Source organism: Phocoena phocoena, chromosome 11, assembly GCF_963924675.1.
Source record: "Phocoena phocoena chromosome 11, mPhoPho1.1, whole genome shotgun sequence".
NCBI lineage: Eukaryota > Metazoa > Chordata > Mammalia > Artiodactyla > Phocoenidae > Phocoena > Phocoena phocoena.
Window position 1 is genome coordinate 10,318,984 of NC_089229.1, and position 24,469 is coordinate 10,343,452.

At 45.3% G+C, this 24,469-nt stretch overlaps 1 protein-coding gene across 3 annotated transcripts; it reads right to left on the bottom strand.

Annotated features, from left to right (window-relative positions):
- Window positions 1-363: 363 nt before the first annotated feature.
- Window positions 364-21,918, bottom strand: EIF3L (eukaryotic translation initiation factor 3 subunit L). 3 transcript variants are annotated; one of them, XM_065888354.1, is made up of 13 exons: window positions 21,819-21,918; window positions 21,224-21,272; window positions 20,117-20,327; window positions 18,952-19,031; window positions 15,714-15,775; window positions 12,631-12,700; window positions 12,362-12,435; window positions 8,956-9,127; window positions 7,090-7,244; window positions 6,155-6,325; window positions 4,845-5,342; window positions 1,772-1,852; window positions 364-578 (listed from the first exon to the last, which is right to left on the bottom strand). In XM_065888354.1, exons 1-13 carry the CDS (start codon window positions 21,849-21,851, stop codon window positions 540-542), a joined length of 1,695 nt encoding a protein of 564 aa, XP_065744426.1. In that variant the 5' UTR covers window positions 21,852-21,918; the 3' UTR covers window positions 364-539. The 3 variants fall into 3 exon arrangements, with proteins under 3 accessions (XP_065744426.1, XP_065744427.1, XP_065744428.1); XM_065888355.1 differs by lacking the exons at window positions 12,362-12,435; window positions 12,631-12,700 and having other exon boundaries at window positions 21,819-21,851; XM_065888356.1 differs by lacking the exons at window positions 18,952-19,031; window positions 21,224-21,272; window positions 21,819-21,918 and having other exon boundaries at window positions 20,117-20,195.
- Between the last annotated feature and the right edge of the window lie 2,551 nt (window positions 21,919-24,469).

Genomic DNA, 24,469 nt, shown 5'->3' on the forward strand with positions numbered 1-24,469 from the left:
GAAATGGGGATCCCACTAAACTCGAGCTGTGAAGTATAGGCAATGTACATGGATTCCTTTCAGCACAGTCCTGGCAGTAGGTGTTCAGTAGTTCCTTCCTGAAACCCAGCACTTCCACGAACATGCACGCAAATTATGGCAGGTCATTAATGCTCACAGGAGTCTTGTGAGATGCAGATAAGATACTGAATATGAAAATGTCCTGTATACTGTATAATGCTTTATGAATCCAGGGATTAAATAATTCAAACACCAATAACGAATGCATCAGGAGGAAGTATCTCATGACAAATGGGAAATTACATATTGCTGCCCTTGTCCACAGATGCTCCCCAACAATAAGGAGATGACAAATCTGACTCTAAAGAAGATTCTTTATTGAGACCTACTTTAAAAATTTCACTCCCTGATTTAAATAAACTTCAACTCAGTTGACTGGCTGATGGCTGACCTAGGTAAAGGCTTCATGGTGGCAAAAACACTCCCCATCTACGATGACATCAAAATAGGTTCCTGAGTAGTGTCAAGTATGAATATACTCAGGGTCTCTGTCCCATCTTCTTCAGGGTTCGATTAAGCTAGAAGAGAAAGAAAAGCAAAGTCAGATATGGCTTTTTAAAATTTATTTGTTTGTTTGTTTTTGGCTGTGTTGGGTCTTCATTGCTGCATGCGGGCTTTCTCTAGTTGTGGAGAGCAGGGGCTACTCTTCGTTGCGGTGCACAGGCTTCTCATTGCAGTGGCTTCTCTTGTTGCGGAGCACGAGCTCTAGGCACTCAGGCTTCAGTAGTCGTGGCACGTGGGCTCAGTAGTTGTGGCTTGTGGGCTCTTGAGCGCAGGTTCAGTAGTTGAGGCGCATGGGCTTAGCTACTCTGCGGCATGTGGGATTTTCCCGGGCCAGGGCTCAAACCCATATCCCTTGCATTGGCAGGCAGATTCTTAACCACTGTGCCACCAGGGAAGCCCAGTCAGATATGGCTTTTTCACCAAACCTTTTCCTACAGTGTGCACGATCACCAGGCCAGGCCGCCCCTCTGACATGAGCATGAGTTGTCTACTATCATGTGTAAATGCTCGGTTAGGTCCTCCACCTGACATTCTGATGGTGTCACACAATTCATGCAGCTTATTCTATCTGCCCTTCACACTCAACAAACACACATCCCATACTGCTCTGCCCATTTTATAGACAGGAAAGGGACCCAGGGTGACTAGACTTGTCAGGGCTGTATTATTATCCTGCAGGAGGAGTCTGGTAGCATGGACCACAGCACAGCAGTGACCTCTGCTGGAGGACTCAAAGCACCAAGACGCAGTGGCTCTAGCTACGGCCACAAAAAGTGACCCACAAGACCTCTCCAAGGGCAGGATGTGGAATGCACCCAGTCTGTCAGAACAGAGCTTCATGGTCTCAGCTTGCAGAAACTGGCCAGACCTGTCTAAGTCAGAAAGTAACTGCCAAGTGGTGAGGGATGGGTAAGAGCAGGCAGTGAATCCACCCATATTAGGAAATACCAGGGAGGGAGAAGAGAGCCAGCCACCCGCCAGCGGGAGATCTTGGAAAGAGATGCTCCAGAGAAGGCTGACACAGCAACTCCTACGGGCCCAACCCCACTCCCCAAACCCCAAGCAGCCAGCCAGTCTAGCTCAGAAACTTAAAGGGCCAATTTCAGGCTTTCTTGAAAACAGAAATGAGAAATAAACAATTTATAACTCCCCACCCAGTTCCTAACCTCTGTCCCCAGCCCACACACCGCTCTCTCAGACCTCTCACCTCTTCAAATTTGTGAATCTGCCGGATGAAGAAATCCCCATAGCGCCTGGCCACCTTGGTGTCTGCAATGTGGATCATGTCCTATGAGAAAAACAACCAGACAGGAGCGGTGAGGGAGAGCCGCTTTCGGGCCTGCAAACAGCAGTGCTGCTAAGTGCCAGACAGACCCTCTGGAAGAGCACTACCAGTCAAGAGCTGCTCTTTCTGTTTAGATGGCTGACTTTTATTTTCTTCTTGTTAATTCATTTATTTTATTTTCTAGTCTTTTTTTTTTTTATTTTCTAGTCTTTTTAACAAACATGAATCTTTTGGCAATAGTAACATTTAAAATAGCATTTTATTCTTATACACTGTTTATGAGTATAAAGTTGCAAATCAGTCTAGATTTTAAATTGTTTTTTAGCTCAAAATGTTTTGTTGAGCACCATTTTACTTGTAAATTATGACATAATCTAGGTTAAGATCCAAGAACTTTCTGAATCTCTTTGATAGGATTTTTTCAAGTCAAGGATGAAAAGAGCAAAAAAAATAGAAAGTAATTTGCCAAAGACAAACCTGAACCAATAAGGAACAATAATAAAAACATGCAATTAAAAACATTTTCATGTAGGAAATTTAAATCATATTATTAATTTAACCTGAATATAACCTCACAGCAAAATTTTATTTGTAATAACCAAGTTGCTAAATCTTGGGAGAAGTATTTTATTAAAGACCATCCAGATGGTTGGAACCAGTTCAGCTGGGCCACTAAAAGGGATGGAGGGATGGAGCAAATGACTGATATTGCCAAAGAACGTGTACATGTCAGGCATTGGGAATAAATTCAAAAAGGACTTTAGTTAGCTGACATGATACTGCAGGGGATAGACAGTTCTGATATTTAAAAACATGACTTAAAAACAACATTGAAAAACTTCCCCAACAGACATGTTTCCGCTTTTGGTGAGTCTGTTCATGGCAGGGATAGCCAAGTTCTGCCAAACACCAAGCCTTCAAAAAGCCATTAAGTCTAAAATGAGAGGATCTGGTTTAGCAAGATGAGCTTCCAAAAACAAACTACCCAAACTGGCCAAGCAATTCCACAACTAGGTATATATACCCAAGAGAATACTGTTCACACAAAACCTGTACACAAAAATTCATAGCAGCATTACCCATAATAGCCAAAAAGTGAAAACAGCTCAACTGTCCACGAACTAATGAACAGATAAAGTGTGGTATACCCAAACAGTGGAATATTATTTGGCTGTAAAAAGGAATAAAGTACTGATACCTGCTACAACCTGGATTAAACTTGAAAAGATGCTCAATAAAAGAAATCAAACACAAAAAGCCACATCTTTCATGATTCTATTTTTAGAGAATATCAAGAATAGAAAAATCCACGGAGACAGAAGGAAGATCCCTGATTTGCCAGGGATGGCGGGGGGGGGAGGGGGGGGAATGGGGAATGCTGTTAATGGGCAGGGATTTCTTTTGGGGATAACGGAAATGTCGTGGAATTAGATAGCAGAGATGGTTGCACAACATGGTGAACAAACTAATAATCATGGAATTATACCCTTTAAAGTGGTGAAGTTTGTTATGCAAATTTTATCATTAAAAACTGTCAGCCAAAAATTAATTTTTATTGGAGTATAGTTGATTCACAACGTTGTGAAAAAAGAGTATTTAAATTAAATAAATAAAAAGTAGTTGTTAGCAATGGATAACACACACATATGTATGGTATAGGTCTTGTGAGGTTATTTGTCTCTTCGGGTTGTGCATCCCTAAGAGATGTTGTGTACATATGTGTATCGTAGACCAACAACTTTCTGAAAGCAACCAAAAATGTAGGATATTTTTTAAAATTGCCTCATAGGCGCTTCCCTGGTGGTGCAGTGGTTAAGAATCCGCCTCCCAGTGCAGGCGACACGAGTTTGAGCCCTGGTCCGGGAAGATCCCACGTGCCGCGGAGCAACTAAGCCTGTGCGCCACAACAAAGAGCAGCCCCCACTCAGCTCAACTAGAGAAAGCCTGCATGCTGCAACGAAGACCCAACACAGCCAAAAAAACCCCAAAAACAAAAAACCCCAAAAGACACCGTTATGTGTACTGTTCAACAGCCAAAAACCACCCAAATGTCCACGAGTGGAAGAATGGAAACACCGTGGTCAGCAACTGCAGTAGAATCTGGACCATCCCACGTCACAGAGCAATAAGCATGACTGACCTACTGCTACATGTGACAACGGTGGATGGAGATTCTCTCAAGTATAATGCTGAGCAAAAGAAGCTGGACAGAAATACCACACACTGCACAATCCCACTGCATCAAGCTCAAAGCCAGGCAGCACCAGTCCAGGGTGGTACAAGTCAGGACAATGGCTTCCCACCCACTGAAGGACTTCCAGCAGTCTACTAAGCACCCTCCCCCCTGCTTCTCCGACCTCATCTCCCACCACAACCTCCTCTCAGGCCACTCCAGCCACACTGCAGCTGTCTGGGCTCGCTCCTGCCTCAGGGCCTTTACTCTAACTGCTCCCTCCACCTGGAATGCTCTTCCTCCAGGTAACTGCTTGCTAATTTCCACACCTCCTTCAAGTCTTAGTTTCAGTTTCTCGACAAAGTCTACCCTGAGCACCTTACTTAATACTGCAGCCTGTGCCTTCCACCACCATTACCCCAACTTACCCCACGGCACGTGGCAACTTCCAAACTACTACATGCTTGCTTAATTATAACACTTTTTGTCATTTTTTTTTTTTTGCGGTATGCGGGCCTCTCACTGTTGTGGCCTCTCCCATTGCGGAGCACGGGCTCCGGACGCGCAGGCTCAGTGGCCATGGCTCACGGGCCCAGCCACTCTGCGGCACGTGGGATCTTCCCGGACCGGGGCACGAACCCGTGTCCCCTGCATCAGCAGGCGGACTCTCAACCACTGCGCCACCAGGGAAGCCCCTTTGTCATTTTTTTAACACTAGAATACCAGCACAAGGGCAAAAATCTTTGTTGATTTTGTTCAATGATGTGTCCCAGATGCCCAGAACAGTGGGCATTGAGAACCTAGCCCCAGGGGCAGTCATACCTTATCGATGTAGAAGTCAACCTCAGAGGCTGACTGAAATTCGCCATCGAGGGCAGAGATGCCACTGGTCCACACCAGGTTCTTCATTTTGTGTTTGAAGACAAGAAGCTGGATTCGGAACTCCTGCTCAGTGAGGTCCAGGAAGCCGGCCAGCTTGGCCACAGGCATGGTGGTGTAGAGCTTGAGGAAGCTGCGGATGGTTGAGAGCTGGGCCTGCTGCTGCACCTCATCGGAAAACACCTTCAGCTGCTGTAAGAAGGGCTCCTTGTGGTAGTTGGGGTGTACGTTGTCGTAGTTGGGCACTACAGGTGACAGGAATTTGGGGCAGGAGTAGCTGAAAAGTTCCTCGTAGACCTGTGGGTCACCTTTCTGCATGCGTAGCATCTTGTCCCCGTATTTCTCCCGCAGCTGGAGGTGGATGCTCTCATCGATGCGCATGGGGTACATGGTGAGGGCGATGGCCAGCAGGGCGTGCATCTGTTCATTCTGCTTGTTAATCTGGGGGTGGGGGAGAGATCGGTGCAGGGCCAAATGAATGGGTTTTCTGAGGTCCCCACCATCCTCCCAAGTACACTCTGTACAGACCTCCTAACTTCTCCCTTTGTCTTACACCCTTCAGCTAACTTTCCCAATGTCTCCTCCAATCCTCCCTCTAGCTCTACGGAACTTCCGGCCTAGTTCCAGGTCCTCTGTAGTTGTTTCCTGGACTCTTTACTGGTACGTCTGCCTCGGTCTCACCAATCCGCCCTACACATCACTGGCAGGTCAATCATTCCACACCAAGTATGATCGATTCACCCAGAACTCTCTGATGGCACCTAATGCCTCCAGAATAAAGATTAAATACTTCAGCTGGGTCGTGAAGGTCACCCCAGACTCTAACACCCCAATCGGACTGTTCTCCTGCCTTCTAGCCAAAATGATTTATTGTGCCACTACATGCCCACACTTCCAAGTCTCAACACCTCCGCTCTGCTTAGAAACCGGCTCCCAATTCTATGCATGTTTTGAATCCACCCTCCTCCAGGCAAACTGCTTGAGGGCAGTACCCACATCTAACTGATTTTAAACACCCACAGCACAGTGAACCCTCTAGGCACCGCTGGGGAATAAAAGTGAAACAAAAATCCTGTCCTTATCATCAGGGTGTTAATGATCCGAAGTAATAGGTGTAACAAAGAAAACACTTAAGTAGGCTAGCCATTAAAAAATCATCCTACTGAAAAAGCACATAGAAGAGCAACATTTTGGAAGGCATTTACCCAAAAACTATTGGCACAGGTGTGTCAGCTGGTCAGAGGCCTCCTTACCATCTCATATTTGTACGTGGTCCTTTGGAACATGCTCTTGGTCCTCTGGATGTAGAGAAGGATGTTGGCAAAGACCCGGATAGCATCCTGGTATCGACGCATCATCAAATATGCAAAACCGACATAATAGTATGTGGTAACCTGGCACTCGGGCACACGAGAATACATGCTCTGTGGAAGGAGGCAGAAGCAGCAGCCATGACTCTCAAGACCAATTCATCCCAGGTAGGATCTGAGAATTGCTGGGGCCTAGTGTCGGCTGAGGTGGAAGCACTGAGAGCTCCCTGCAGAGGCCCTGAACTACCCGGAGGAATCCTGGCTCTGAAGTCAGAGGCTCTGAGTGCAGATCGTACCACTTACTGATGATGTGACCTGAGGACTCCATTTTCTTGCCTGTAACAGAAAAGGACTGGACCAGGTAACCCTAAAATTTCTTTCAGCTCTAAAATCATCTACACCTCACTTTCACATTCTTTCTTGCTTTCTAGTCCTTGCTTTTCCAAATAGCCCTATAAGAGAAAGGACAGATAAGATACACACACGTCAAGCAAAAACGTACCAAGCTTCTGCGGCTAGGAAAACAACCACTGCTAACGTATCATCACCTGTGCCGCCTTAGAACTAAGTAAGTCTTTCATTAATTCTTCAGTGCAAGTTGAAAAGTAGAAATCTGCCAGCATCAGTCTGGTCTGAAAACAGAATCAAAGGGCTGCTGAACGTTTTAAGCACCAAAGAGGAACCACCTGGTCCAGGTTCAGATTTTCCCTGCAGTGGTTTTCCCAGTTCTTGTCTCAATTTTCCACTGACCTGGGGAGGAATCCTCTTTTATTCTCCGTGAAATCTGTCCTAATAATAGATCAGAGTCGCTCTTGAAGCAGACAGACAGACTTTCTGGCTCTGGGAAGGTGGGCCTGAGGAAGCAGGGAATGAATTACCTTCTTGTTCAGTTCGATGTTCTCCAGCACCTTGATGGCCTGGTAGTAATCCCCCAACAGGGAGTGCAGACGCAGAAGCCCCACCAGGCTGAAGTAGCCAAGCATCTTGTAGAGGGAGTGCCGTCCATACTCCCCAGCCACACTCTCAGGGTCACCTGAGAGAGACACACGGACACTGTGAGCACTTCAGCAGAGGCAGTGGAAGGAGGGCAAGCCTGACCCTTGAAGTTTACCCTCAGTAAACTCTCCATCTACTGCCAGTCTCTAAAGCTTCCTGCAATAGGGAATAACTGCCTTAGAAAGAATACCAAGAAACATCATGCCTGGCCTTATGCTAAGCTTACATTTCTAAGTCACCTAAGGGGTGTGGCAGCCCCCCCCCACGCCATCCATACACACCTAAGAATATGAGAGGACCCCTCTCATCAATAAGAGTTACTTGGCAAGGCCCCTCCTTTCAGGAAGTCCATGAGATCAAAGCTATCTTCCTAATAACACTATTTAGGTGTGTTCCTATTTATCTTCCTAAGATACTATTTGCCTTTCTCACTGAGTTGACATTTGCACTGATGGTGCAAAAACAACGCGGGTAAAACTATGGACAACTTAGCATCAATCGGGTAGTGGCACCAAACTCTACCGTCATCACTGTATTCTTTACCACCACTCACCTGCAATAAAAGAACCAGCCACTTCCTTTTCCCCACAAAACCCCATTTTTAATTGACAAAATAACTGATACACAGACTATGAATAGAGACATGGGTATTTTCTCAAAAATGAGTGCAGTGAGCTTGTTAAGATGCCAATGAAAACAACTGGCAGTGTTTGCTGCCAATGAAAACTTGAGCTTTTAAGTAAAAATCAGAATTTCATAAAACTTCTATCTGCCACTATGAACTCAACAGCTCCCCAATGAAGACCTATCTGATAAGGCTGATGGTCAAAGTAACAGATGTGGTTTCAAAAAACTGTATAATTGGGACTTCCCTGGTGGTCCAGTGGGTAAGACTCTGAGCTCCCAACGCAGGGGGCCCAGGTTCGATCCCTGGTTGGGGAACTAGATACTGCGTGCATGCCGCAACTAAGACCTGGCACAGCCAAAATAAATAAATAATTAAAACAACAACAACCAAAAAACTGTACAGTAAAATGTGTCAACTTTCAGAAAATCTTGACAGCTCAATGAATCAGTATTTTACAAAATCACGCATGGGTAAAAAAATTCATTCAAGCTGCAGGATAAACCAATAAACTTTAATGTAACAAAGTATAAGTTCACTGATAAGGCTTCAGATTCCACACTGCAACTAACCTGTATGAAACTACCCGCTGTCAGCTTCTGATGCGGAACCAGAGAAGAGCCAGGCTACCTGTAAAGGCTATTGAGTTTCTCTTCCCTGTCCCAATTAAATATCTGTGTGAGGCCAGATTTCCCTCAGATACTTCAACCAAAACAGCACATTGCCACAGACTGAGTGAAGAAGCAAGACTCCAGCTCTCTTCTATGAAGCCAGACATTAAAGAGGTTTGCAAAAACACCACTCTTCTCACTGTAACAAGATCTGTATATAGATAAACCTTGTGATTCTTAATCTTTTAAGACTGTAAAGTGGTCCTCACACCAAAAAGTTTGAGAAGTGCTTATCTAAACAAAGGCCCTGGAGAGGGAGTAGAAGTGTTTACAAACGCAGCTCTCAGGAAGTGCTTGTTCAGTCTGTCGGCCAACAGACTGCCAAGCCCAGCAGCCCCCAAATCAGCCGTCGGCTCCTGTTCACACCCAAATACCAAAGAGGAGCAGCCCATCGCTCCTCTGCACTACCCGCGGCCTCTACTCACGAGGCACAGATGGAAGGCAGCACTCACCTCCACTTGTGTACACCTCCAGCTGTCGGTTGATGTTGGACTTGTCTACAAGGGAGTGAAGGACATTGAGGACACTGTGAACATTCCAGATTTTGGGATTGGAACGAAGGAAGTCGATCTCCTCCTCTGACTTCTTGGCAGTCTTACAGCGGTACTGACTAAACGACTGAAACTGTTGAGGAAGAAGGGAAATGTGCAGCAGTGGCGTTAACGCCAAAGGGACAGCACAGCACACAACACGCTACTGCTACCACTTCTCCCGCTACACCAGTCTGTGCACTACTGGTTCTTTCAAAGCCATCTTTGATTAAGCTGTGGTTTTGTTCATTACTATGTTATTTATTCCACAGCTAAGCAAAAAGCTCCAAAATGAGAGGTAATTTGTGGAAAAAAAAACATTCAATTTGGAGTCAAACATAGTCTAAAGTTACTTAACGTCTCTGGGCATCACAGTGCCATCAGCCTGGCCACCAGAATCAGGTGGCTTACGACAGATCTACTCATACACGGTAGAGATGGGGCAGGTACCTGCATGTGTGTCTTCCCTTCCAGAGCTGACCATTAATTCACCTGTGACAGGAACCCAGTCTGAGTCACCCCTGTCCCAACCACAGAGCCTGGACAAGTGTAAGGCACATATAGGGTACATACCACAGCTATTTGTTTGGGGCAGGGTTTCTATCTGGGACCAGCACTGGGCTGGCTCCATCTGTCACCCAGAGACTAGCATAGGAGACCTAGTTACTCTGTCAGAATTAAAAGCTCCCTGGTTGATTTCTGGTGCATACACAGGTTTGGAAACCAGGGACTTAGAATCTAGGTTCTAGATAACCTAAGATTACTTTTCAACTCTAAAATATCATCCTCCTCCAAGAGTGCAGGAGAAAACGTTTCCAAATTTATAATAAACAAATAGTATCGGGGCTTCCCTGGTGGCGCAGTGGTTAAGAATCCACCTGCCAATGCAGAGGACACAGGTTCGATCCCTTGCCTGGGAAGATCCCACATGCCACGGAGCAACTAAGCCCATGCTCCACAAAGAGAAGCCACCGCAATGAGAAGCCCACACACCGCAACGAAGAGTAGCACCCACTCGCCTCAACTAGAGAAAGCCCACGCGCAGCAACAAAGACCCAACACAGCCAAAAATAACAATAAATTTATAAAACAAAACAAAACAAAGAATAGTATCCAGAATATAGAAGGAATTCTCATAAGCCAAAAAGAACAAGATCATCCAATAGAAAAATGGGCAAAGGATACTGATGATCACTTCGAAGAAAAACAGAATTGGTCAATTAGCAGGGAAAATGCTCAATCTCTTCAGAGCAATGTAAATTAAAATGATTACCATTTCTTTCCTATCAAACTGCCAAAAATTAGATCGATCCCATCCGGTAGAGAAAACTTGCTCTCAAATGCTGCTGGTAGTAGTGTAACTTGACACAGCCTTTTAGGAGGGCAGTAATTACTATTCATTAAAATCCAAAGTGACAAAATGTTCCATATCTTAATTGTGGTGGTGTATACATTTGTCAAATCTCATCAACTGTACACTTAAAATTGGTACACTTTATTGCACGCAAATTGTGACTCTACAGATCTGAGTTAATATAATTTTAAGGGCTTCCCTGGTGACGCAGTGGTTGGGAATCCACCTGCCAATGCAGGGGACACGGGTTCAAGCTCTGGTCCAGGAAGATCCCACATGCTACGGAGCAACTAAGCCCGTGTGCCACAACTACTGAGCCTGCGCTCTAGAGCCCACGAGCCACAACTATTGAGCCCACGTGCTACAACTACCAAAGCCCGTGCTCCTAGAGCCCATGCTCTGCAACAAGAGAAGCCACCACAATGAGAAGCCCACGCACCACAATGAAGAGTAGCAACTAGGGAGAGCCCACGCGCAGCAACGAAGACCCAATGCAGCCAAAAATAAATAAATAAACAAATTTATAAAACAATTTTAACAGCGAATATCCTTCAGCCAACAATTCTACTTATAATCATCCCTAGAAATGGACTTTATCTGTAACACATACACCAGAAGAGTGGTACACCATGTACATGGCACAAAAGAACAAGGCAGGTCTCTATACGATGACTATCTTTCCAGACAGTAATTGACGCCTCTGCAAAGGCAAGGAAGGAAGACACTTTCACTTTACCTGCAGTTAAAAAAAAAAAATCTCAACAATAGCAACACACACATATATTGCTGCATCAATACAAATAAATGAAAAGAGTGGTGGGGAATAAGGAGCAAAAAGTTTGGCTTTTTTTTAAATTTTAAAAAAGACAAAAAACAAGAATAAAGAAGAGAGCGGTGGGGAAGAGCCCCTCACCCTGTGCGGTTTAACTGGTGTTTTCTTCTTAAGCGGCTTCCAGTGCTCTCACTTTTCACAAAGACTGGCTGGGGGAATCACACCTGGCCCACACTGGACAGTCTTTGTTAGAAGCAGGAGCACTTAAACCCCTTAAGAGAACACCAGTTAAGCCCAGGGAATTAGGATTATCTTAAGACGGGATGAAGAACCTTAGCACAGATGATCCTCGCTGACTTGCTGCTAGCCAACAGGACAGCCAATCTTCTAAAATTACGCCAAATAATAAGCCAAGGAGCCAGAGAGGGCAAACAAGGCCAGTGTGGTTTGTGGCCTTCACTGCACAAAGGACTGAAGCCTGTCTTGAGCAGGAAGCCTCTCTCTCAAAGAGCCCTAGGAAGGTTTCCTCAGCTCACCAATCACAACTTATCAGCACTCTGTACTCAAAGTCTCTTTGATCCGTGGGGCTCAAATAACTGCTTTATTAGGAAACTGATTTCTCCTGAAATACCTAGTAAGAACTGTGCCATCCCTGTAAAACATGGAAAAGATGTTTTTCCAAAATCAATTATTTTATGGTTTTTAGCAACAGCACTCTGAGATAGGTAATTTTTCCCTTTTGATAAAAATGTTCTTTCATTCTGATCCAACATATACTCACATCATTAGCACCACCATCAAGATATAGACGCTTTCTCCTGTAGGCGAGGAAAGTGAGGCTCAGGGAGCTAAGTAACACATCATCACTACAGAGCCACCACGTAGCAGCCCCCAGACAAGTACCCACTCCTAGCTGACTCCAAAGCCTGGAAACCTGTGCTCTTCCTGCCAGACCACCTCTCAAGGTCAGTTAAGAACGTGGTGAATGTCAGGAGCTCAGTTCTCCAGACTTCTGAGGTCAGAATGGAGCTCTTAGACCTCACTGATTCAAAACACCACAACATAGAGGCCACTTCCACAGGGTATTTCACACTAGCCTAGGGTGGCTATATACCATGATCTTTTTAACAACACAAACAATGGTAACAGCTGCTCCTTGTCTGGACCATTTATTTCAAATTAGGCCAAGGCTGACCAGATACCTGGTAGATGAACTCATCGATGATATCCCAGAGCCACTGGTTGGGGAGTTCGAGGGGAGCAGGACCATCAGCATCTGGGCAGGAGACCACAGAAAGGTCAGACTCGATCAATGACTATATGCCCATTCAGTAAGGCTGCAGAACGCATTTTGTAATTTCTCTCTTAAAAGGACTATGAACCACAAGACTTCCCCCTCTTCCCACCTACACATTAAAATCTGCTAAAAAGAACTGAAGGCCAATACGAGGTCTCATAACCTCAGACTCACTGAGAATGTAGTTGAAGAGATTGCAGTAGTTGTAATAGGATTCAAACCTCTGCTCCAAGGAGGGTCCCCCCTGTAAAGAAAGCAGAGAAAGGACACATTTAATCTAAATGCGTTCTACTCATGGCCTGCCACTGACAGTAGAAAACAAATACAGCTGATCCTTGAAAACACAGCGGTTTTGGTCAAAAATCTGTGTATAATCTGTGTATAATGTATCGTTGACCCTCCACATCTGCAGATTTAACCGATGGTGGATCCTATAACACTATAAATATTTATTGAAAATATCTGCATATAAGTGGACCCGCATAGTGCCAACCCGTGTTGTTCAAGGGTCAACTATATATGAGAATTGACGTCAGCTCTCCCCTTCTTAGCATGTGAGAGCACTCGAGTGACAGGGAAGATAGTTAAGTGCTACAGCAGTTCAAAGGGGCACTGAATACCTGATGCCAATGGTCAAGTTTTATACCAAAAGCTTTAACTGACCATTCAAGATCAGGCATATAGATCTGGCAAGGCAGAGGAGTGAAGGGAAGGTGTTTCAGGAAAAACAGGACTAATGAAGGCAAAGAAGTAAAATCGTGGTGCTTGAAGGTTAGGGAGTAAGGCAGACAATGCTACACTGGGCTACATTGGGCCAGAAATGCAGAGGTCTTACAGTGCCAAACAAGAATTAAGCCGGGGGTCAGCAAATCCACCATCACCTGTTTTTGTAAATAAGAACCTTAACTGGCACACAGCCATGTGTACTCACTGTCATGGCTGCTACAGAGCTGAATAGATTCGACAGAGACCGTTACAGCCCCCAAAGCCTAGAATACTCTCTATCTGGCCCCGTACACAGCAGGCTGCTGACCCTTGATCTAGACTCCATGTGGCTGGCAACTTAGAACCACTGAAGATTTCTGAGCTGGGGAACAACGTGATGTATGTGTATTTTGTGATGGAGTAGAAAGAACACTGCCTTGGAGTCTTAGCCCCACTGCTTACTAACTGTGGGGTCTGACAAGGTACTTAATCCCTCTGAAAAATGAGATTATGAGGTGAAAGTGCCTAATACAGTAAATGCTCTTTCAATGAAAACCTCCCCCTCCAACTCCCCCCCATCACGTACGTGAAACTGCCCCATCTGGTACCTAGTGAAGAGATCACGGGGTCAACAAACTTCTGCTGAATCTTCATCTACAGACCAGAGGAAAGATCAGAGGTGGCAACCAGCCATACTATGGGTTCTGATGCCACGTTCTGCCAAAAGCCATGTTATACAGGCTGGCTATTACTAGCCCAGCCTGCAAAGTACCTGAGCCATAGCATCAATGGTAGAAGAGAATCTTTACTTTCTATCAAATGAGGTAGTCAGAGAGCTCACTGGGATGCCAGAAAAACATGGCCCCCCGCATTACTTTGGCAACAAGAACTCCTTCAACTACCGCCACTGATGGTGGCGGGCTCCTGGGCCAAGGCCAGAGCTCTTGTCAGGTCAAGTCACCCTCAGGGGGATGAGAGTGAGTGTGAGAAGCTGGGAACTCTTTAGATGGAAATACCCTAAGGAGACTGTGGTGGCAGCTTCTTTAATTTACACACGCACATACACGCTCCAACAATTAACGTGTCAACGTGGGGGATCAGACACTGGATTAGAGCAGCGAGCAAGACAAAGTCCGTGCCCTGCTGGAGTTTACCCTCTAGTGAGGGAAGCAAGCAAAACGCAAGTAAATAAGACAATGTCAGAGAGTGATATGTGCTCTGAAGTGTCACATAGTATGGCTAGGAGCCAAGGGAAGGAGGGAAAGATGCAGGAAATGAGACTGGCAAGGAAGTCAGGGGCCAGGTCAAGCAGGACCATGACTAGGACTTGGGATTTTATTCTAAGTATGATGGGAAGTCACGGTAGGATTGTGAGGAGGGGGGTGACTTGATGAGACTATGTTTTAAAAGGATCACCATGGTTACTAGGTTGAGAATAAACGTAAGTGGGCAAGAGTGGAAACTGACACCAGGTGAGCAGTTATGCCGTCATTCAGGCAAGAGATAATAATGCCTTGAACCAGGGTAGGTATGTGCATTTTTAAAAGATACAATGCTATATGCACACCTAACAGACTACAGTACAGTGTAGCATAACTTTTTTTTAAGATTATTTATTTATTTAAAAATAAATTTTTGGCTGCATCAGTTGTGGCACGCAGGCTTAGCTGCCCCGTGGCATGTGGGATCTTAGTTCCCCAACCAGGGATCGAACCTGCATTCCCTGCATTGTAAGGCGGATTCCTTACTGCTGGACCACCAGGAAAAGTCCCTAGCATAACTTTTACATGCACTTGGGAACCAAAAAATTCATGGGACTGGCTTTATTGCAATGTGCACTTTATTGCAGTGGTCTGGAACCAAGGTATGCCTGTAAACAGTGTAGATAGTATTTTAAGAGACTTAGGGCACTCTAAAATTCAGAAATCAGGAAGAAAAGAATCCAGCAAGTGCCCAAAGTTGGAAGAGTGTGGTAGAAAAAACAATGATGTCACAATAAGACAGGCCTAGCTTCAAAGAATTTTGCCATTTACTAGCTGCACGAATTTGAGGAAAAGCAACCTCTCTGCGCCTCAGTTTGCCTACTTTGCAGGATCACCATGGGGATTAGAGACATGCAGATGTGTGCCAAGTGCCTAGAATTGTGCCTGGCACACAGCGACAGTTGTATGTATTTGTCAGAGGGCAGGAGGCTCAGTGGCAATGCACTGAAGGGAAAAAGCAAGGGCATTCCAAGCGGAGGCATCCGAAGGTACCTGGGAACACACTTTTAGGATGATGTTCTGCAACCCAGTGCATGTGATAAGTGTCCAGTCAAGAACTGTGGGGATAAAGAAATTAAAAAGGATGGACAGGCTATGCAGTGGTACCATTTGCCTGAAACAGACACACAGCTTTCTGGGTTCTATCATTCCCTCCATCCTTTCTTAAAAGAAAGCTCAGAAAACATGCCAACCACTCTTGGACACTGAACCAATATAAACTAGCAACTGTTTTCCAGGGACAAAAATGGCATAGAGTTTAAAAACTGCCAGCAACGTTTAGATACTCACACTGACTTTGGCATATATGTGCCTGTAGTATAATTCTTTGTACAGAATCAGAAAGACAGCATCTGAAAGAGATGGCAGAGGGGTGCTTTAGTAATCCACCAAACAACCGGGGTCTTCTGGCAGTTTTAGCCCGTGGTGGGAAGTAAAGTGGCAAATGTGATTTCAGAAACCAAACAACATCAAAATTCTAACACTTACACCCCAAGAATACATGCAACGAGAAACTTCATTTCCCACTTTATCCTTTCAACCTCATCTTAATCTCATTCAGGCCCGTTTCCCTTCACCACTTAGATATTTTTCCCATACAGTTGCTTAACCAAGACGTAAATACTAATGGCTCCATGGAAGGCGATATGACAGGATCAAAATTGCAAATACATGGGGATCTTTGACTTAGACATCCTATTTTAAGGAATGTATCCTATTGATATGATGCAACCATTAAAAAGAAAGAAGGTGGGGACCTCCCTGGTGGCACAGTGGTTAAGAATCCGCCTGCCAATGCAGGGGACACGTGTTCGAGCCCTGGTCCGGGAAGATCCCACATGCCACGGAGCAACTAAGCCCGTGCGCCACAACTACTGAGCCTGCGCTCTAGAGCCCGTGAACCACAACTACTGAGCCTGAGTGCCACAACTACTGAAGCCCGTGCGCCTAGAGCCCATGCTCCACAACAAGAGAAGCCACTGCAATGAGAAGTCCGCGCACCGCAACGAAGAGCAGCCCCCTCTGGCCGCAACTAGAGAAAGCTGGCGCGCAGCAACGAAGATCCAACACGGCCAAAAATTAATTAATTAATTAATTTTTTAAAAAGCGGGGATGAGCTCTTTGGATATCAATGTTGTGCAGAAGTTAACATACAGGTCTGAGACTATTAGCCTTAGAAAGGCCTGCTGGTAAAGTTGGTCCTTGCTTGGCATCTGGGACCTAGATTTCAGGAGGGTTTCCCACCAATCTCATAAGGGTGGTCTGCTATCCCTAACAACTGTTCGTGCAAACAACATGGTTTATACTGAACACCTGCTTTCCTTCCGGGAGTCTGGAATTTCAGTACATGCTAGGCAGAGGATGTGCCTACACGACCAGCCCCCAATAAAATGCCTGGACATTGAGTCTGTAATGATCTGCTCTGGTAGCTCCATAGAAAGCCCCACAGCTGTCGGACTGAGTCCTATGAATCCTTCTAGCAAATAATCAAACCTGGGGGGGGTCTTGGGAGTCCTGGAGCTGCAGAATACTCTCCAAAAATATCATAAATTTTAAAAATGGAAAGAAAGAAGCATCTATCTAGTCTTTGTAAAAAAGGAACAAGTTATTCCTAATTGCTTATATATGCATAGAGTATCAGAGGAAGGATAAACAAGAAAATGGTGAACACTAGATGGCTCCAGAGAGAAAAATGAACAACTTGGGATAGAAACGGGAGGGGGATTTTTATACCAAATCTTTTATACTTTGAGTCCTGTGAATCCTTACCTGTTTAAAAACATGTATTACAGGACTCCTACTGTGCTCAACATACACAATATTATATTCTTTATAGGCAAAATATTAAACAGAGCGTAATGTCTGAGCAACATGAAAACACATTTAAGAGTGAGTTCTAGCAAACGTATGGACACCAAGGGGGGAAAGTGGCAGGGGGGTGATGGTGGGATGAACTGGGAGATTGGGATTGACATATATACACTAATATGTATAAAACAGATAACTAATAAGAACCTGCTGTATAAAAAATAAATTAAATTAAAAGAAAAAAAGAGTGAGTTCTAGGACTTCCCTGGAGGTCCAGTGGTCGAGTCTGCATTCCCAATGCAGGGGGCACGGGTTCAATCCCTGGTCGGGGAACTAAGATCCCGCAGGCCGCACTGTGTGGCCAAAAAAAAAAAAAAAAAAAGAATGAGTTCTAAACCTGAGTAACGATGATGATACTGTTTAGTATTCAAAAAATGTTAGCTGTAACAAAAGTGAAAGACTTGTACGTTAAAAAACTACAAAACAGGGTTTCCCTGGTGCGCAGTGGTTGAGAGTCCGCCTGCCGATGCAGGGGACGCGGGTTCGTGCCCCGGTCCGGGAAGATCCCACATGCCGCGGAGCGGCTGGGCCCGTGAGCCATGGCTGCTGAGCCTGCGCGTCTGGAGCCTGTGCTCCGCAACGGGAGAGGCCACAGCAGTGAGAGGCCCGTGTACTGCAAAAAAAAAAAAAAAAAAAAAAACTACAAAACAGGGTTTCCCTGGTGCGCAGTGGTTGAGAGTCCGCCTGTCGATGCAGGGGACACGGGTTCGTGCCCCGGTCCGGGAAGATCCCACATGCTGTGGAGCGGCTAGGCCCATGAGCCAGGGCCGCTGAGCCTGCGCGTCCGGAGCCTGAGGCCCGCGAACCGCAAAACCACAAAACACTGTTGAAAGAAATCAAACACCTGAATAAATGGAAAGACATCCCATGTCCATGGATTACAGGACTTAATATTGTTAAATGGCAATACTCTCCCAAATTGATCTTCAGATCCCACATAATTTCTATCGAAATCCAAGCTGGCTTCTTTGCAGAAATTGACAAGCTGATCCTAAAATTCACGTGGAAATTCAAGGGACTCAGAAGACCCAAAGCAATTTTGAAAAAGAACAACAAAGGTGGAGGACTTACACTTGCCAATTTCAAAACTTACTCCAAAGCTACAATCATTTAGACAGTGTGGTTGGTACAAGCATAAGGATAGACAGAGATCAACGGAATCAAAGTGACAGTCTAGAAATAAATCTCTACGTTTACGTGATAACAGATTTTGGGAAGTGTCAAGACAATTCAATGGAAAAAGAATGGTCTCTCTGAAAATTGGTACTGGGACAGCTGGCTATCCACATGCAAAAGAATGAAGTTGGCTCTTCTTACTTCACACCATATATAAAAGACACCATCAGAAAGTGAAATGTGAGAGGAGGCCAGAGAGCCCATTCTGGAGCAACTGTAATGACCCCAAAAATTACGGAGGGAAAAGGAAACCAGTCAAGACAAAAATCCCAACTTCAGCTTTCACCACATGTGAAACACCTCTGTCCCCTCTTCATCTATTCAGTTTTCATTCAACAAGTTATTTACTAAGGAATTTACTATGTACCAAACCCTGGGGAAATAAAACGGCGAGCAAAACAGACACAGATCGTCCTGAGCTTTCTAATGAGCCTCAGTCATAGGACCCCATCCAACACATGGGACACAAAACACTCACACCTACCGTTGCCAACCTGTGGAGCAATGGTTTCAGCCTCAGGCCAAGGTGTATTCTTGAAAAATCTTTCAGTCAACTTGGTCCAGCTGAAAATCAAGAAAAAATATTCTAGAACTCCAAAACAGGAAGGATCTGAGAAGAGACAATCCTCATATTTTATAAAAAAGTACCCAAACTCCGGAAAAGGAAGAAGTCACGGAAACAGAGCCAGGGCCAGAGCCTCCAAGTCTACAACTTTCCTCAACCCAATTCTACACCCCAGACAATCTTTCTTAATAAGGTGAAACATTTCTTTTACATCAGCTAGACACCTACCAAGCTCTTCAGGATCATCTCCTGCCTCTGTATCATGAACTCTAGTCATATTTCACTGCTTACTGTTCCCTGACTTGAGAACTACCTTTTAGACACCCCCACCCCCCTCCCTCAGCTTTCCACCTCCCCTTCCACTTCCTGGAGCACTGTGCCTCCTCTCCCTCTCCAAACATGGAAGCAAATCAGTCTATTTGTTGCAGTCTGATGCCACAACAGCCCACAAGCATCCAACGCAAACACTGCTGCCCAAGATGCTTCACAACCCTACTTCCTTGACGAAGTCTTTCCTGACTATCCAAATCTGACTGACCTGTCTCATTTCTAACGCCCATTACATAAGGGCCGTCCCCTCAAAACCAGAAGCAACCACTCAGAGCTCGGCTCACCCTGTTTTGTGTTGAGAAGTTGTCCAGCACAGTTTAGAAATTAGGTTCTGGTGACAGACTGGACAGGTTCAAAATTCAGCACATCCACTTAGCTAGCTATGAGACTTATCCTTTCTGTGCTTTGTTTTCTCATCTATAAAATGAGGAAAACAACAGAACCTACTTCATGGGGTTACTGTGAAGGGTAAATCAGTAAATACAGAAAAAGCACTCCGAACATTGCCTGATCTATAATGATCATACATATTATTGCTATTATAATTATTGATAGTGACGGTATTATTTTAGGCCTTGTACAAGTTCTGGGCAATGAGTTCAACAAAATAACATGTCCCTAGCCCCCAAAGAATCACAGAAACCCCTTGGGCACTCTCTTTACAGAGAAATGAATAAACATCACCCCTTTTTAGAGATTGCATTACTAAGCCAGTCTCACCCAGTAAGAGATCATTTCAGCCAATGGTCCATACCTGTTCTCATAGATGTCCTGAATCTCATACACCTTCTGGTCAATGACATCGCTGGAGACACGACTGGCCTGTAGCTCATACACTTTCTGGTCAATTAAGTCTGAGACAGTTTTGTGGAAATACTGGATGAAATTTTTGATCACTTCAGGGATCACCTGATAGGTCTGCTGTTCATACTGACGCTCATAAGCCAGATCCTGCTTCGGATCTCCTAGAGATTAGATACAATAAATACTTCAAATCCACACGCAGAACGTAACAAAAGGGCAAGGCCATCCGCTAAACAAAACTCAAGTCTATAAAATCAGGTATAGTTCCCTTTTAAACACTCAGAAATATAAACCCTCTCCATATCACTCCCAGTCCCCACGGGCCTGTTTGCTCAGAACATTTTCCCATTACTTATTTATTTTATTTATTGAAGTTATTTATTTGCTTATTGTTTCCCGCACCAGAACCTAACGTCTATGAAAGCAAGAACCCTGTCTGTCTTGCACCCAGGTGTACCTTCAGGACCTGGAACAGTTATGGGGGGGAGGGGGGAACTGTGCGAAGGGCAGTAAGTAGTAGGCACTTAATATTTTTTGAATAAATGAATGACTGCCATTTTCTACCCATATGACTTGGTGCAAGTAACTAAACTTCTCTGTCCTCAAGTTTTCTCACCTGTAATGTTAATTTATGCCTTTGGAGAACTGCTGTAAGGGGTAAATGAAATACTTCACCCCAAGTACCCAGAACAACACATGGCACTTACTAAGTGCTAAATCAAACCAAGTTACTGTAACAACTCAGGAAACATCAAAAACCTTCCAAAAAAGATTTCACTTGGACTTGGTTTCAATTACTTTAATTTTTCACAACAAGATTTTCTTCTTCAGCGTCAACAAGGAAACCAGAGTCAGGACAGTAACCCTTCCCTTCTGAGACTTTGAGGTGGACCATGAATAAGGCCTGGTTTAATAGCTTTCCTGGTGAGAGCTAGTAACTGACTCTAAACCTGGACCATCAAGACCTAGTTTTAAGCAGGTGCCCGTCAGAGCTGCTCTGAGACACCCAAAAAGGTGCCAATCCCTAGAAGCTGGCCAGGCAAACCTGCAGACTCACCTGTGTGCATATCATAGTCGCCCGGGTAAGCATAGGGATCGTAGGCAGCCTAGAAACGAAAGAGACACAGACAAGACAGTCACCAGCTCGTGAATCCAAAATGCTCGTTCTAGGTTCTAAGGATACAAAGGTGGGTAAGACACAGTCTCGTTCTTTGAGGAACTCACACGCCTGTGAGAAAAGGGAGAATAAACAGACAATGACAATACCGCGTTACGGCTGCAATAGGGTAGAGCAAAGCACAAGAGGCTGTGGGAATCTGCGGGGCCTGACAAGACTGAACCCAGACCATAAGAAATCAGAGTGCAGTTACAGACACACAGAATCCTGTAACTAGCCTCCGTTCCCGGACTTGGAAAAGGAGAGGACCAGGGGACCGGACACACGAGATGGGCGGGCCGAGACGGGCTGATCAAGAGCCGGGAGCTGCGGGTGGCAACGGCATGAGGAACGCGCAAGCGGGGAGGCTGGCTGGGGCTGGTCGCGGCCCGCGAGTGCTCCCGGAGAGGCCCGGACACCGTCTCCCCGCGGGGCCCAGCATCCAAAGAGCCCTGCCCCTGTCGCAGAGCTCAGCACACGCTCAAGACCAGATTACCTCAGACTCGTAATCGTCTGCAGGATACGACATGGCTGCGCCGCTCGCGGACCTAGGCCGGAAAGAACGGAAAAGGCGGGCCTCGCCTGCCTCTTGACGCCGGAAGTCCAGCCCCCTCGAGGCTGCCGGGAAACCGGAAGCTCTTCCGGAGCCGCCGGAAACCTAAGGCAGCCATGTTTGGAAGGGCGAAAGCAACAAACCCATACATTATTCCTCCTTCAAATAGAGGCTCCATAAGGAAGGTGATTCTATAATACTCGCAAAAATTTAGAAATAAACACATTAAATATTTCGGCGTAATAAAGGATGGGCAAAGTAGTTGAAACAAGAAGTAATGCCACTCAAAAGATGGCTGACAGCTTCCTCGGCCGCCCTCTCGCAAGAAGGGAAAATCGGATATCGGGGGGCCTGATCGTGGATTTAGCTGCAAGAGGTTTGCCTGCGGCAAAAAAAAAAAAAAAAAAAAAAGTCTTCAAACGTTCCGCCCTCAAAAGTCTAAACTTACTGGGTGTAAAAGTTGAGGCTTAGTCCAATACAGTGAGAGGCCATTGAGAAAAGGCGCCCGCCGACTTTGGACGTTAAGGTTGGAGCAGGCAAAGATGAAGCCAGCTGTGATGTGAGGAGAGAGTCGTGGGACTCGTGCAGCCTTGAGCGCTGTGGGTGGTGGTCGGAATCGGGCATGGGCGTGGGTTGGGCTCCTGAAGAAACCCTAGAGTTAGGGAGTGGGTTATAAAACAAACCAACACAAGCCGATATGTAGGTCAAGGGCCTTAGTTTAGCCATTTAGAATAGCAGTGCCACGCCCCAACTCCTTGTACCGCGTTTTTGCTTTGCGTTCCCTCGTTGTCTGTTACCTAGAGGTGATAACTGTCGTGGAACTAAGCTTAAGGACCCATCGAGACTCTTCGTCTGCGCAAGGAGGGTAACCCAGCAACGTGCTCCTCTACTCCAATTTCTCCCCTGTCTCACTTCCCCTTGTGTCTAGTGGCGTTTGGGATTCAGCTAAAGGAAATCCTGTTGGGAACATTTGAGTTTAGTAGTATATATTTATGTGACACTCTAACGTGAATAGTTATTGCTGGCCTTCCGTGTGTAAGATACACCTAGCCCGCTGTGATCAATGAGTGTCTTCAATAAGTATTTAAGGTTAATCAGGGCACTAGAAAGCTTGAAATTACCTGAAATTATAGTTAATCTATGACAAAAATTTGATACAGTTTGCCCTCAACTTTGACAACTCCCCAAATGTTCATAACATTACTAGAAAAGAATTGTGAACTCAGAAGAAATTTTTTCTAAAATACAGTAATAAAAAATTTTTGATCTGACATGCTAGAGGAAAGACTAAATTATCTTTCCATTCTCATTGTGGAGAATGATACAAAATTGTTGTTTTCTAAAGAGGTGATCAAAGTTAATGCAACCTTAAAAAGAAAAATATATTATGGACGTGTTCAAGAAAATTAAATTCGTTTCTGGATTTTGTGATGTTTGTGTTGTCAGCTTTTTCAAATTACAATTTGCAGTTTGTAACTGCAAGATTTCTCCCACAATTTGTGTTGTGATTTCTTGTTCTAAATAAATATTCTCCTTCCTACCTAGTTTTGGTTTTGTCATTTTCTATTCTTTATTCTTCATGTAAGCTTCAGTCACCAGAAACACATATCCCTTGTTTATAACCATCTAACATATATTTTATTTATTTATTTAGGACTTTCTACCTCTTCCAGAATGCATACCCTAACTTAGAGAATAGTAAAGGCTCTGGGAGGACCTTCCTCACTGGCTACTCTTTTTCACTTTCCTTTGTGGATTCCTCCTCTCCAATCACTAAATAGTGGACTGACCCTCCTCCCTGGGGTTGGTCCTTGGGTCTCCTCTGTTTACCTTCCCTTCCTGGGTGGCTTATCCAGTCCAGTTTAAATATCCTCCATCTGCCATTGACTCCCCACACTTCTATCTCCATCCCAGACCCCACCCATGAAGTGGACTCATGGCCCATGTGAGTACCTGAATGTCTAATAGGCCCTCAAACTTAACACTTCCAAACCAAGCTTCTGATTTTTTTGCCTCAACCTTGTTCCCCTCACAGTTCTCCCCATTTAAGGGCAACTCCATTCTTTCAGTCCCTCAGGCCAAAGACTCAGAACCACCCTTGTCTTTTTTTTTTTTTTTTTAGATGTTGGGGGTAGGAGTTTATTTATGTATTTATTTTTGCTGTGTTGGGTCTTCGTTTCCGTGCGAGGGCTTTCTCTAGTTGTGGCAAGCGGGGGCCACTCTTCATCGCGGTGTGCGGGCCCCTCACTATCGCGGCCTCTCTTGTTGCAGAGCACAGGCTCCAGATGCGCAGGCTCAGTAGTTGTGGCTCACGGGCCTAGTCGCTCCGCGGCATGTGGGATCCTCCCAGACCAGGTCTCGAACCCGTGTCCCCTGCATTAGCAGGCAGACTCTCAACAACTGCACCACCAGGGAAACCCCCACCCTTGTCTTGAGTCTTCCTCACAGCACACATTCAATGCATCTGCCCTTGCTTGGCTCTACCTTCAAAATGTTCCCAGACTCGGGGCTTCCTTCGTGGCGCAGTGGTTGAGAGTCTGCCTGCCAATGCAGGGGACGCGTGTTCGTGCCCCGGTCCGGGAGGATCCCACATG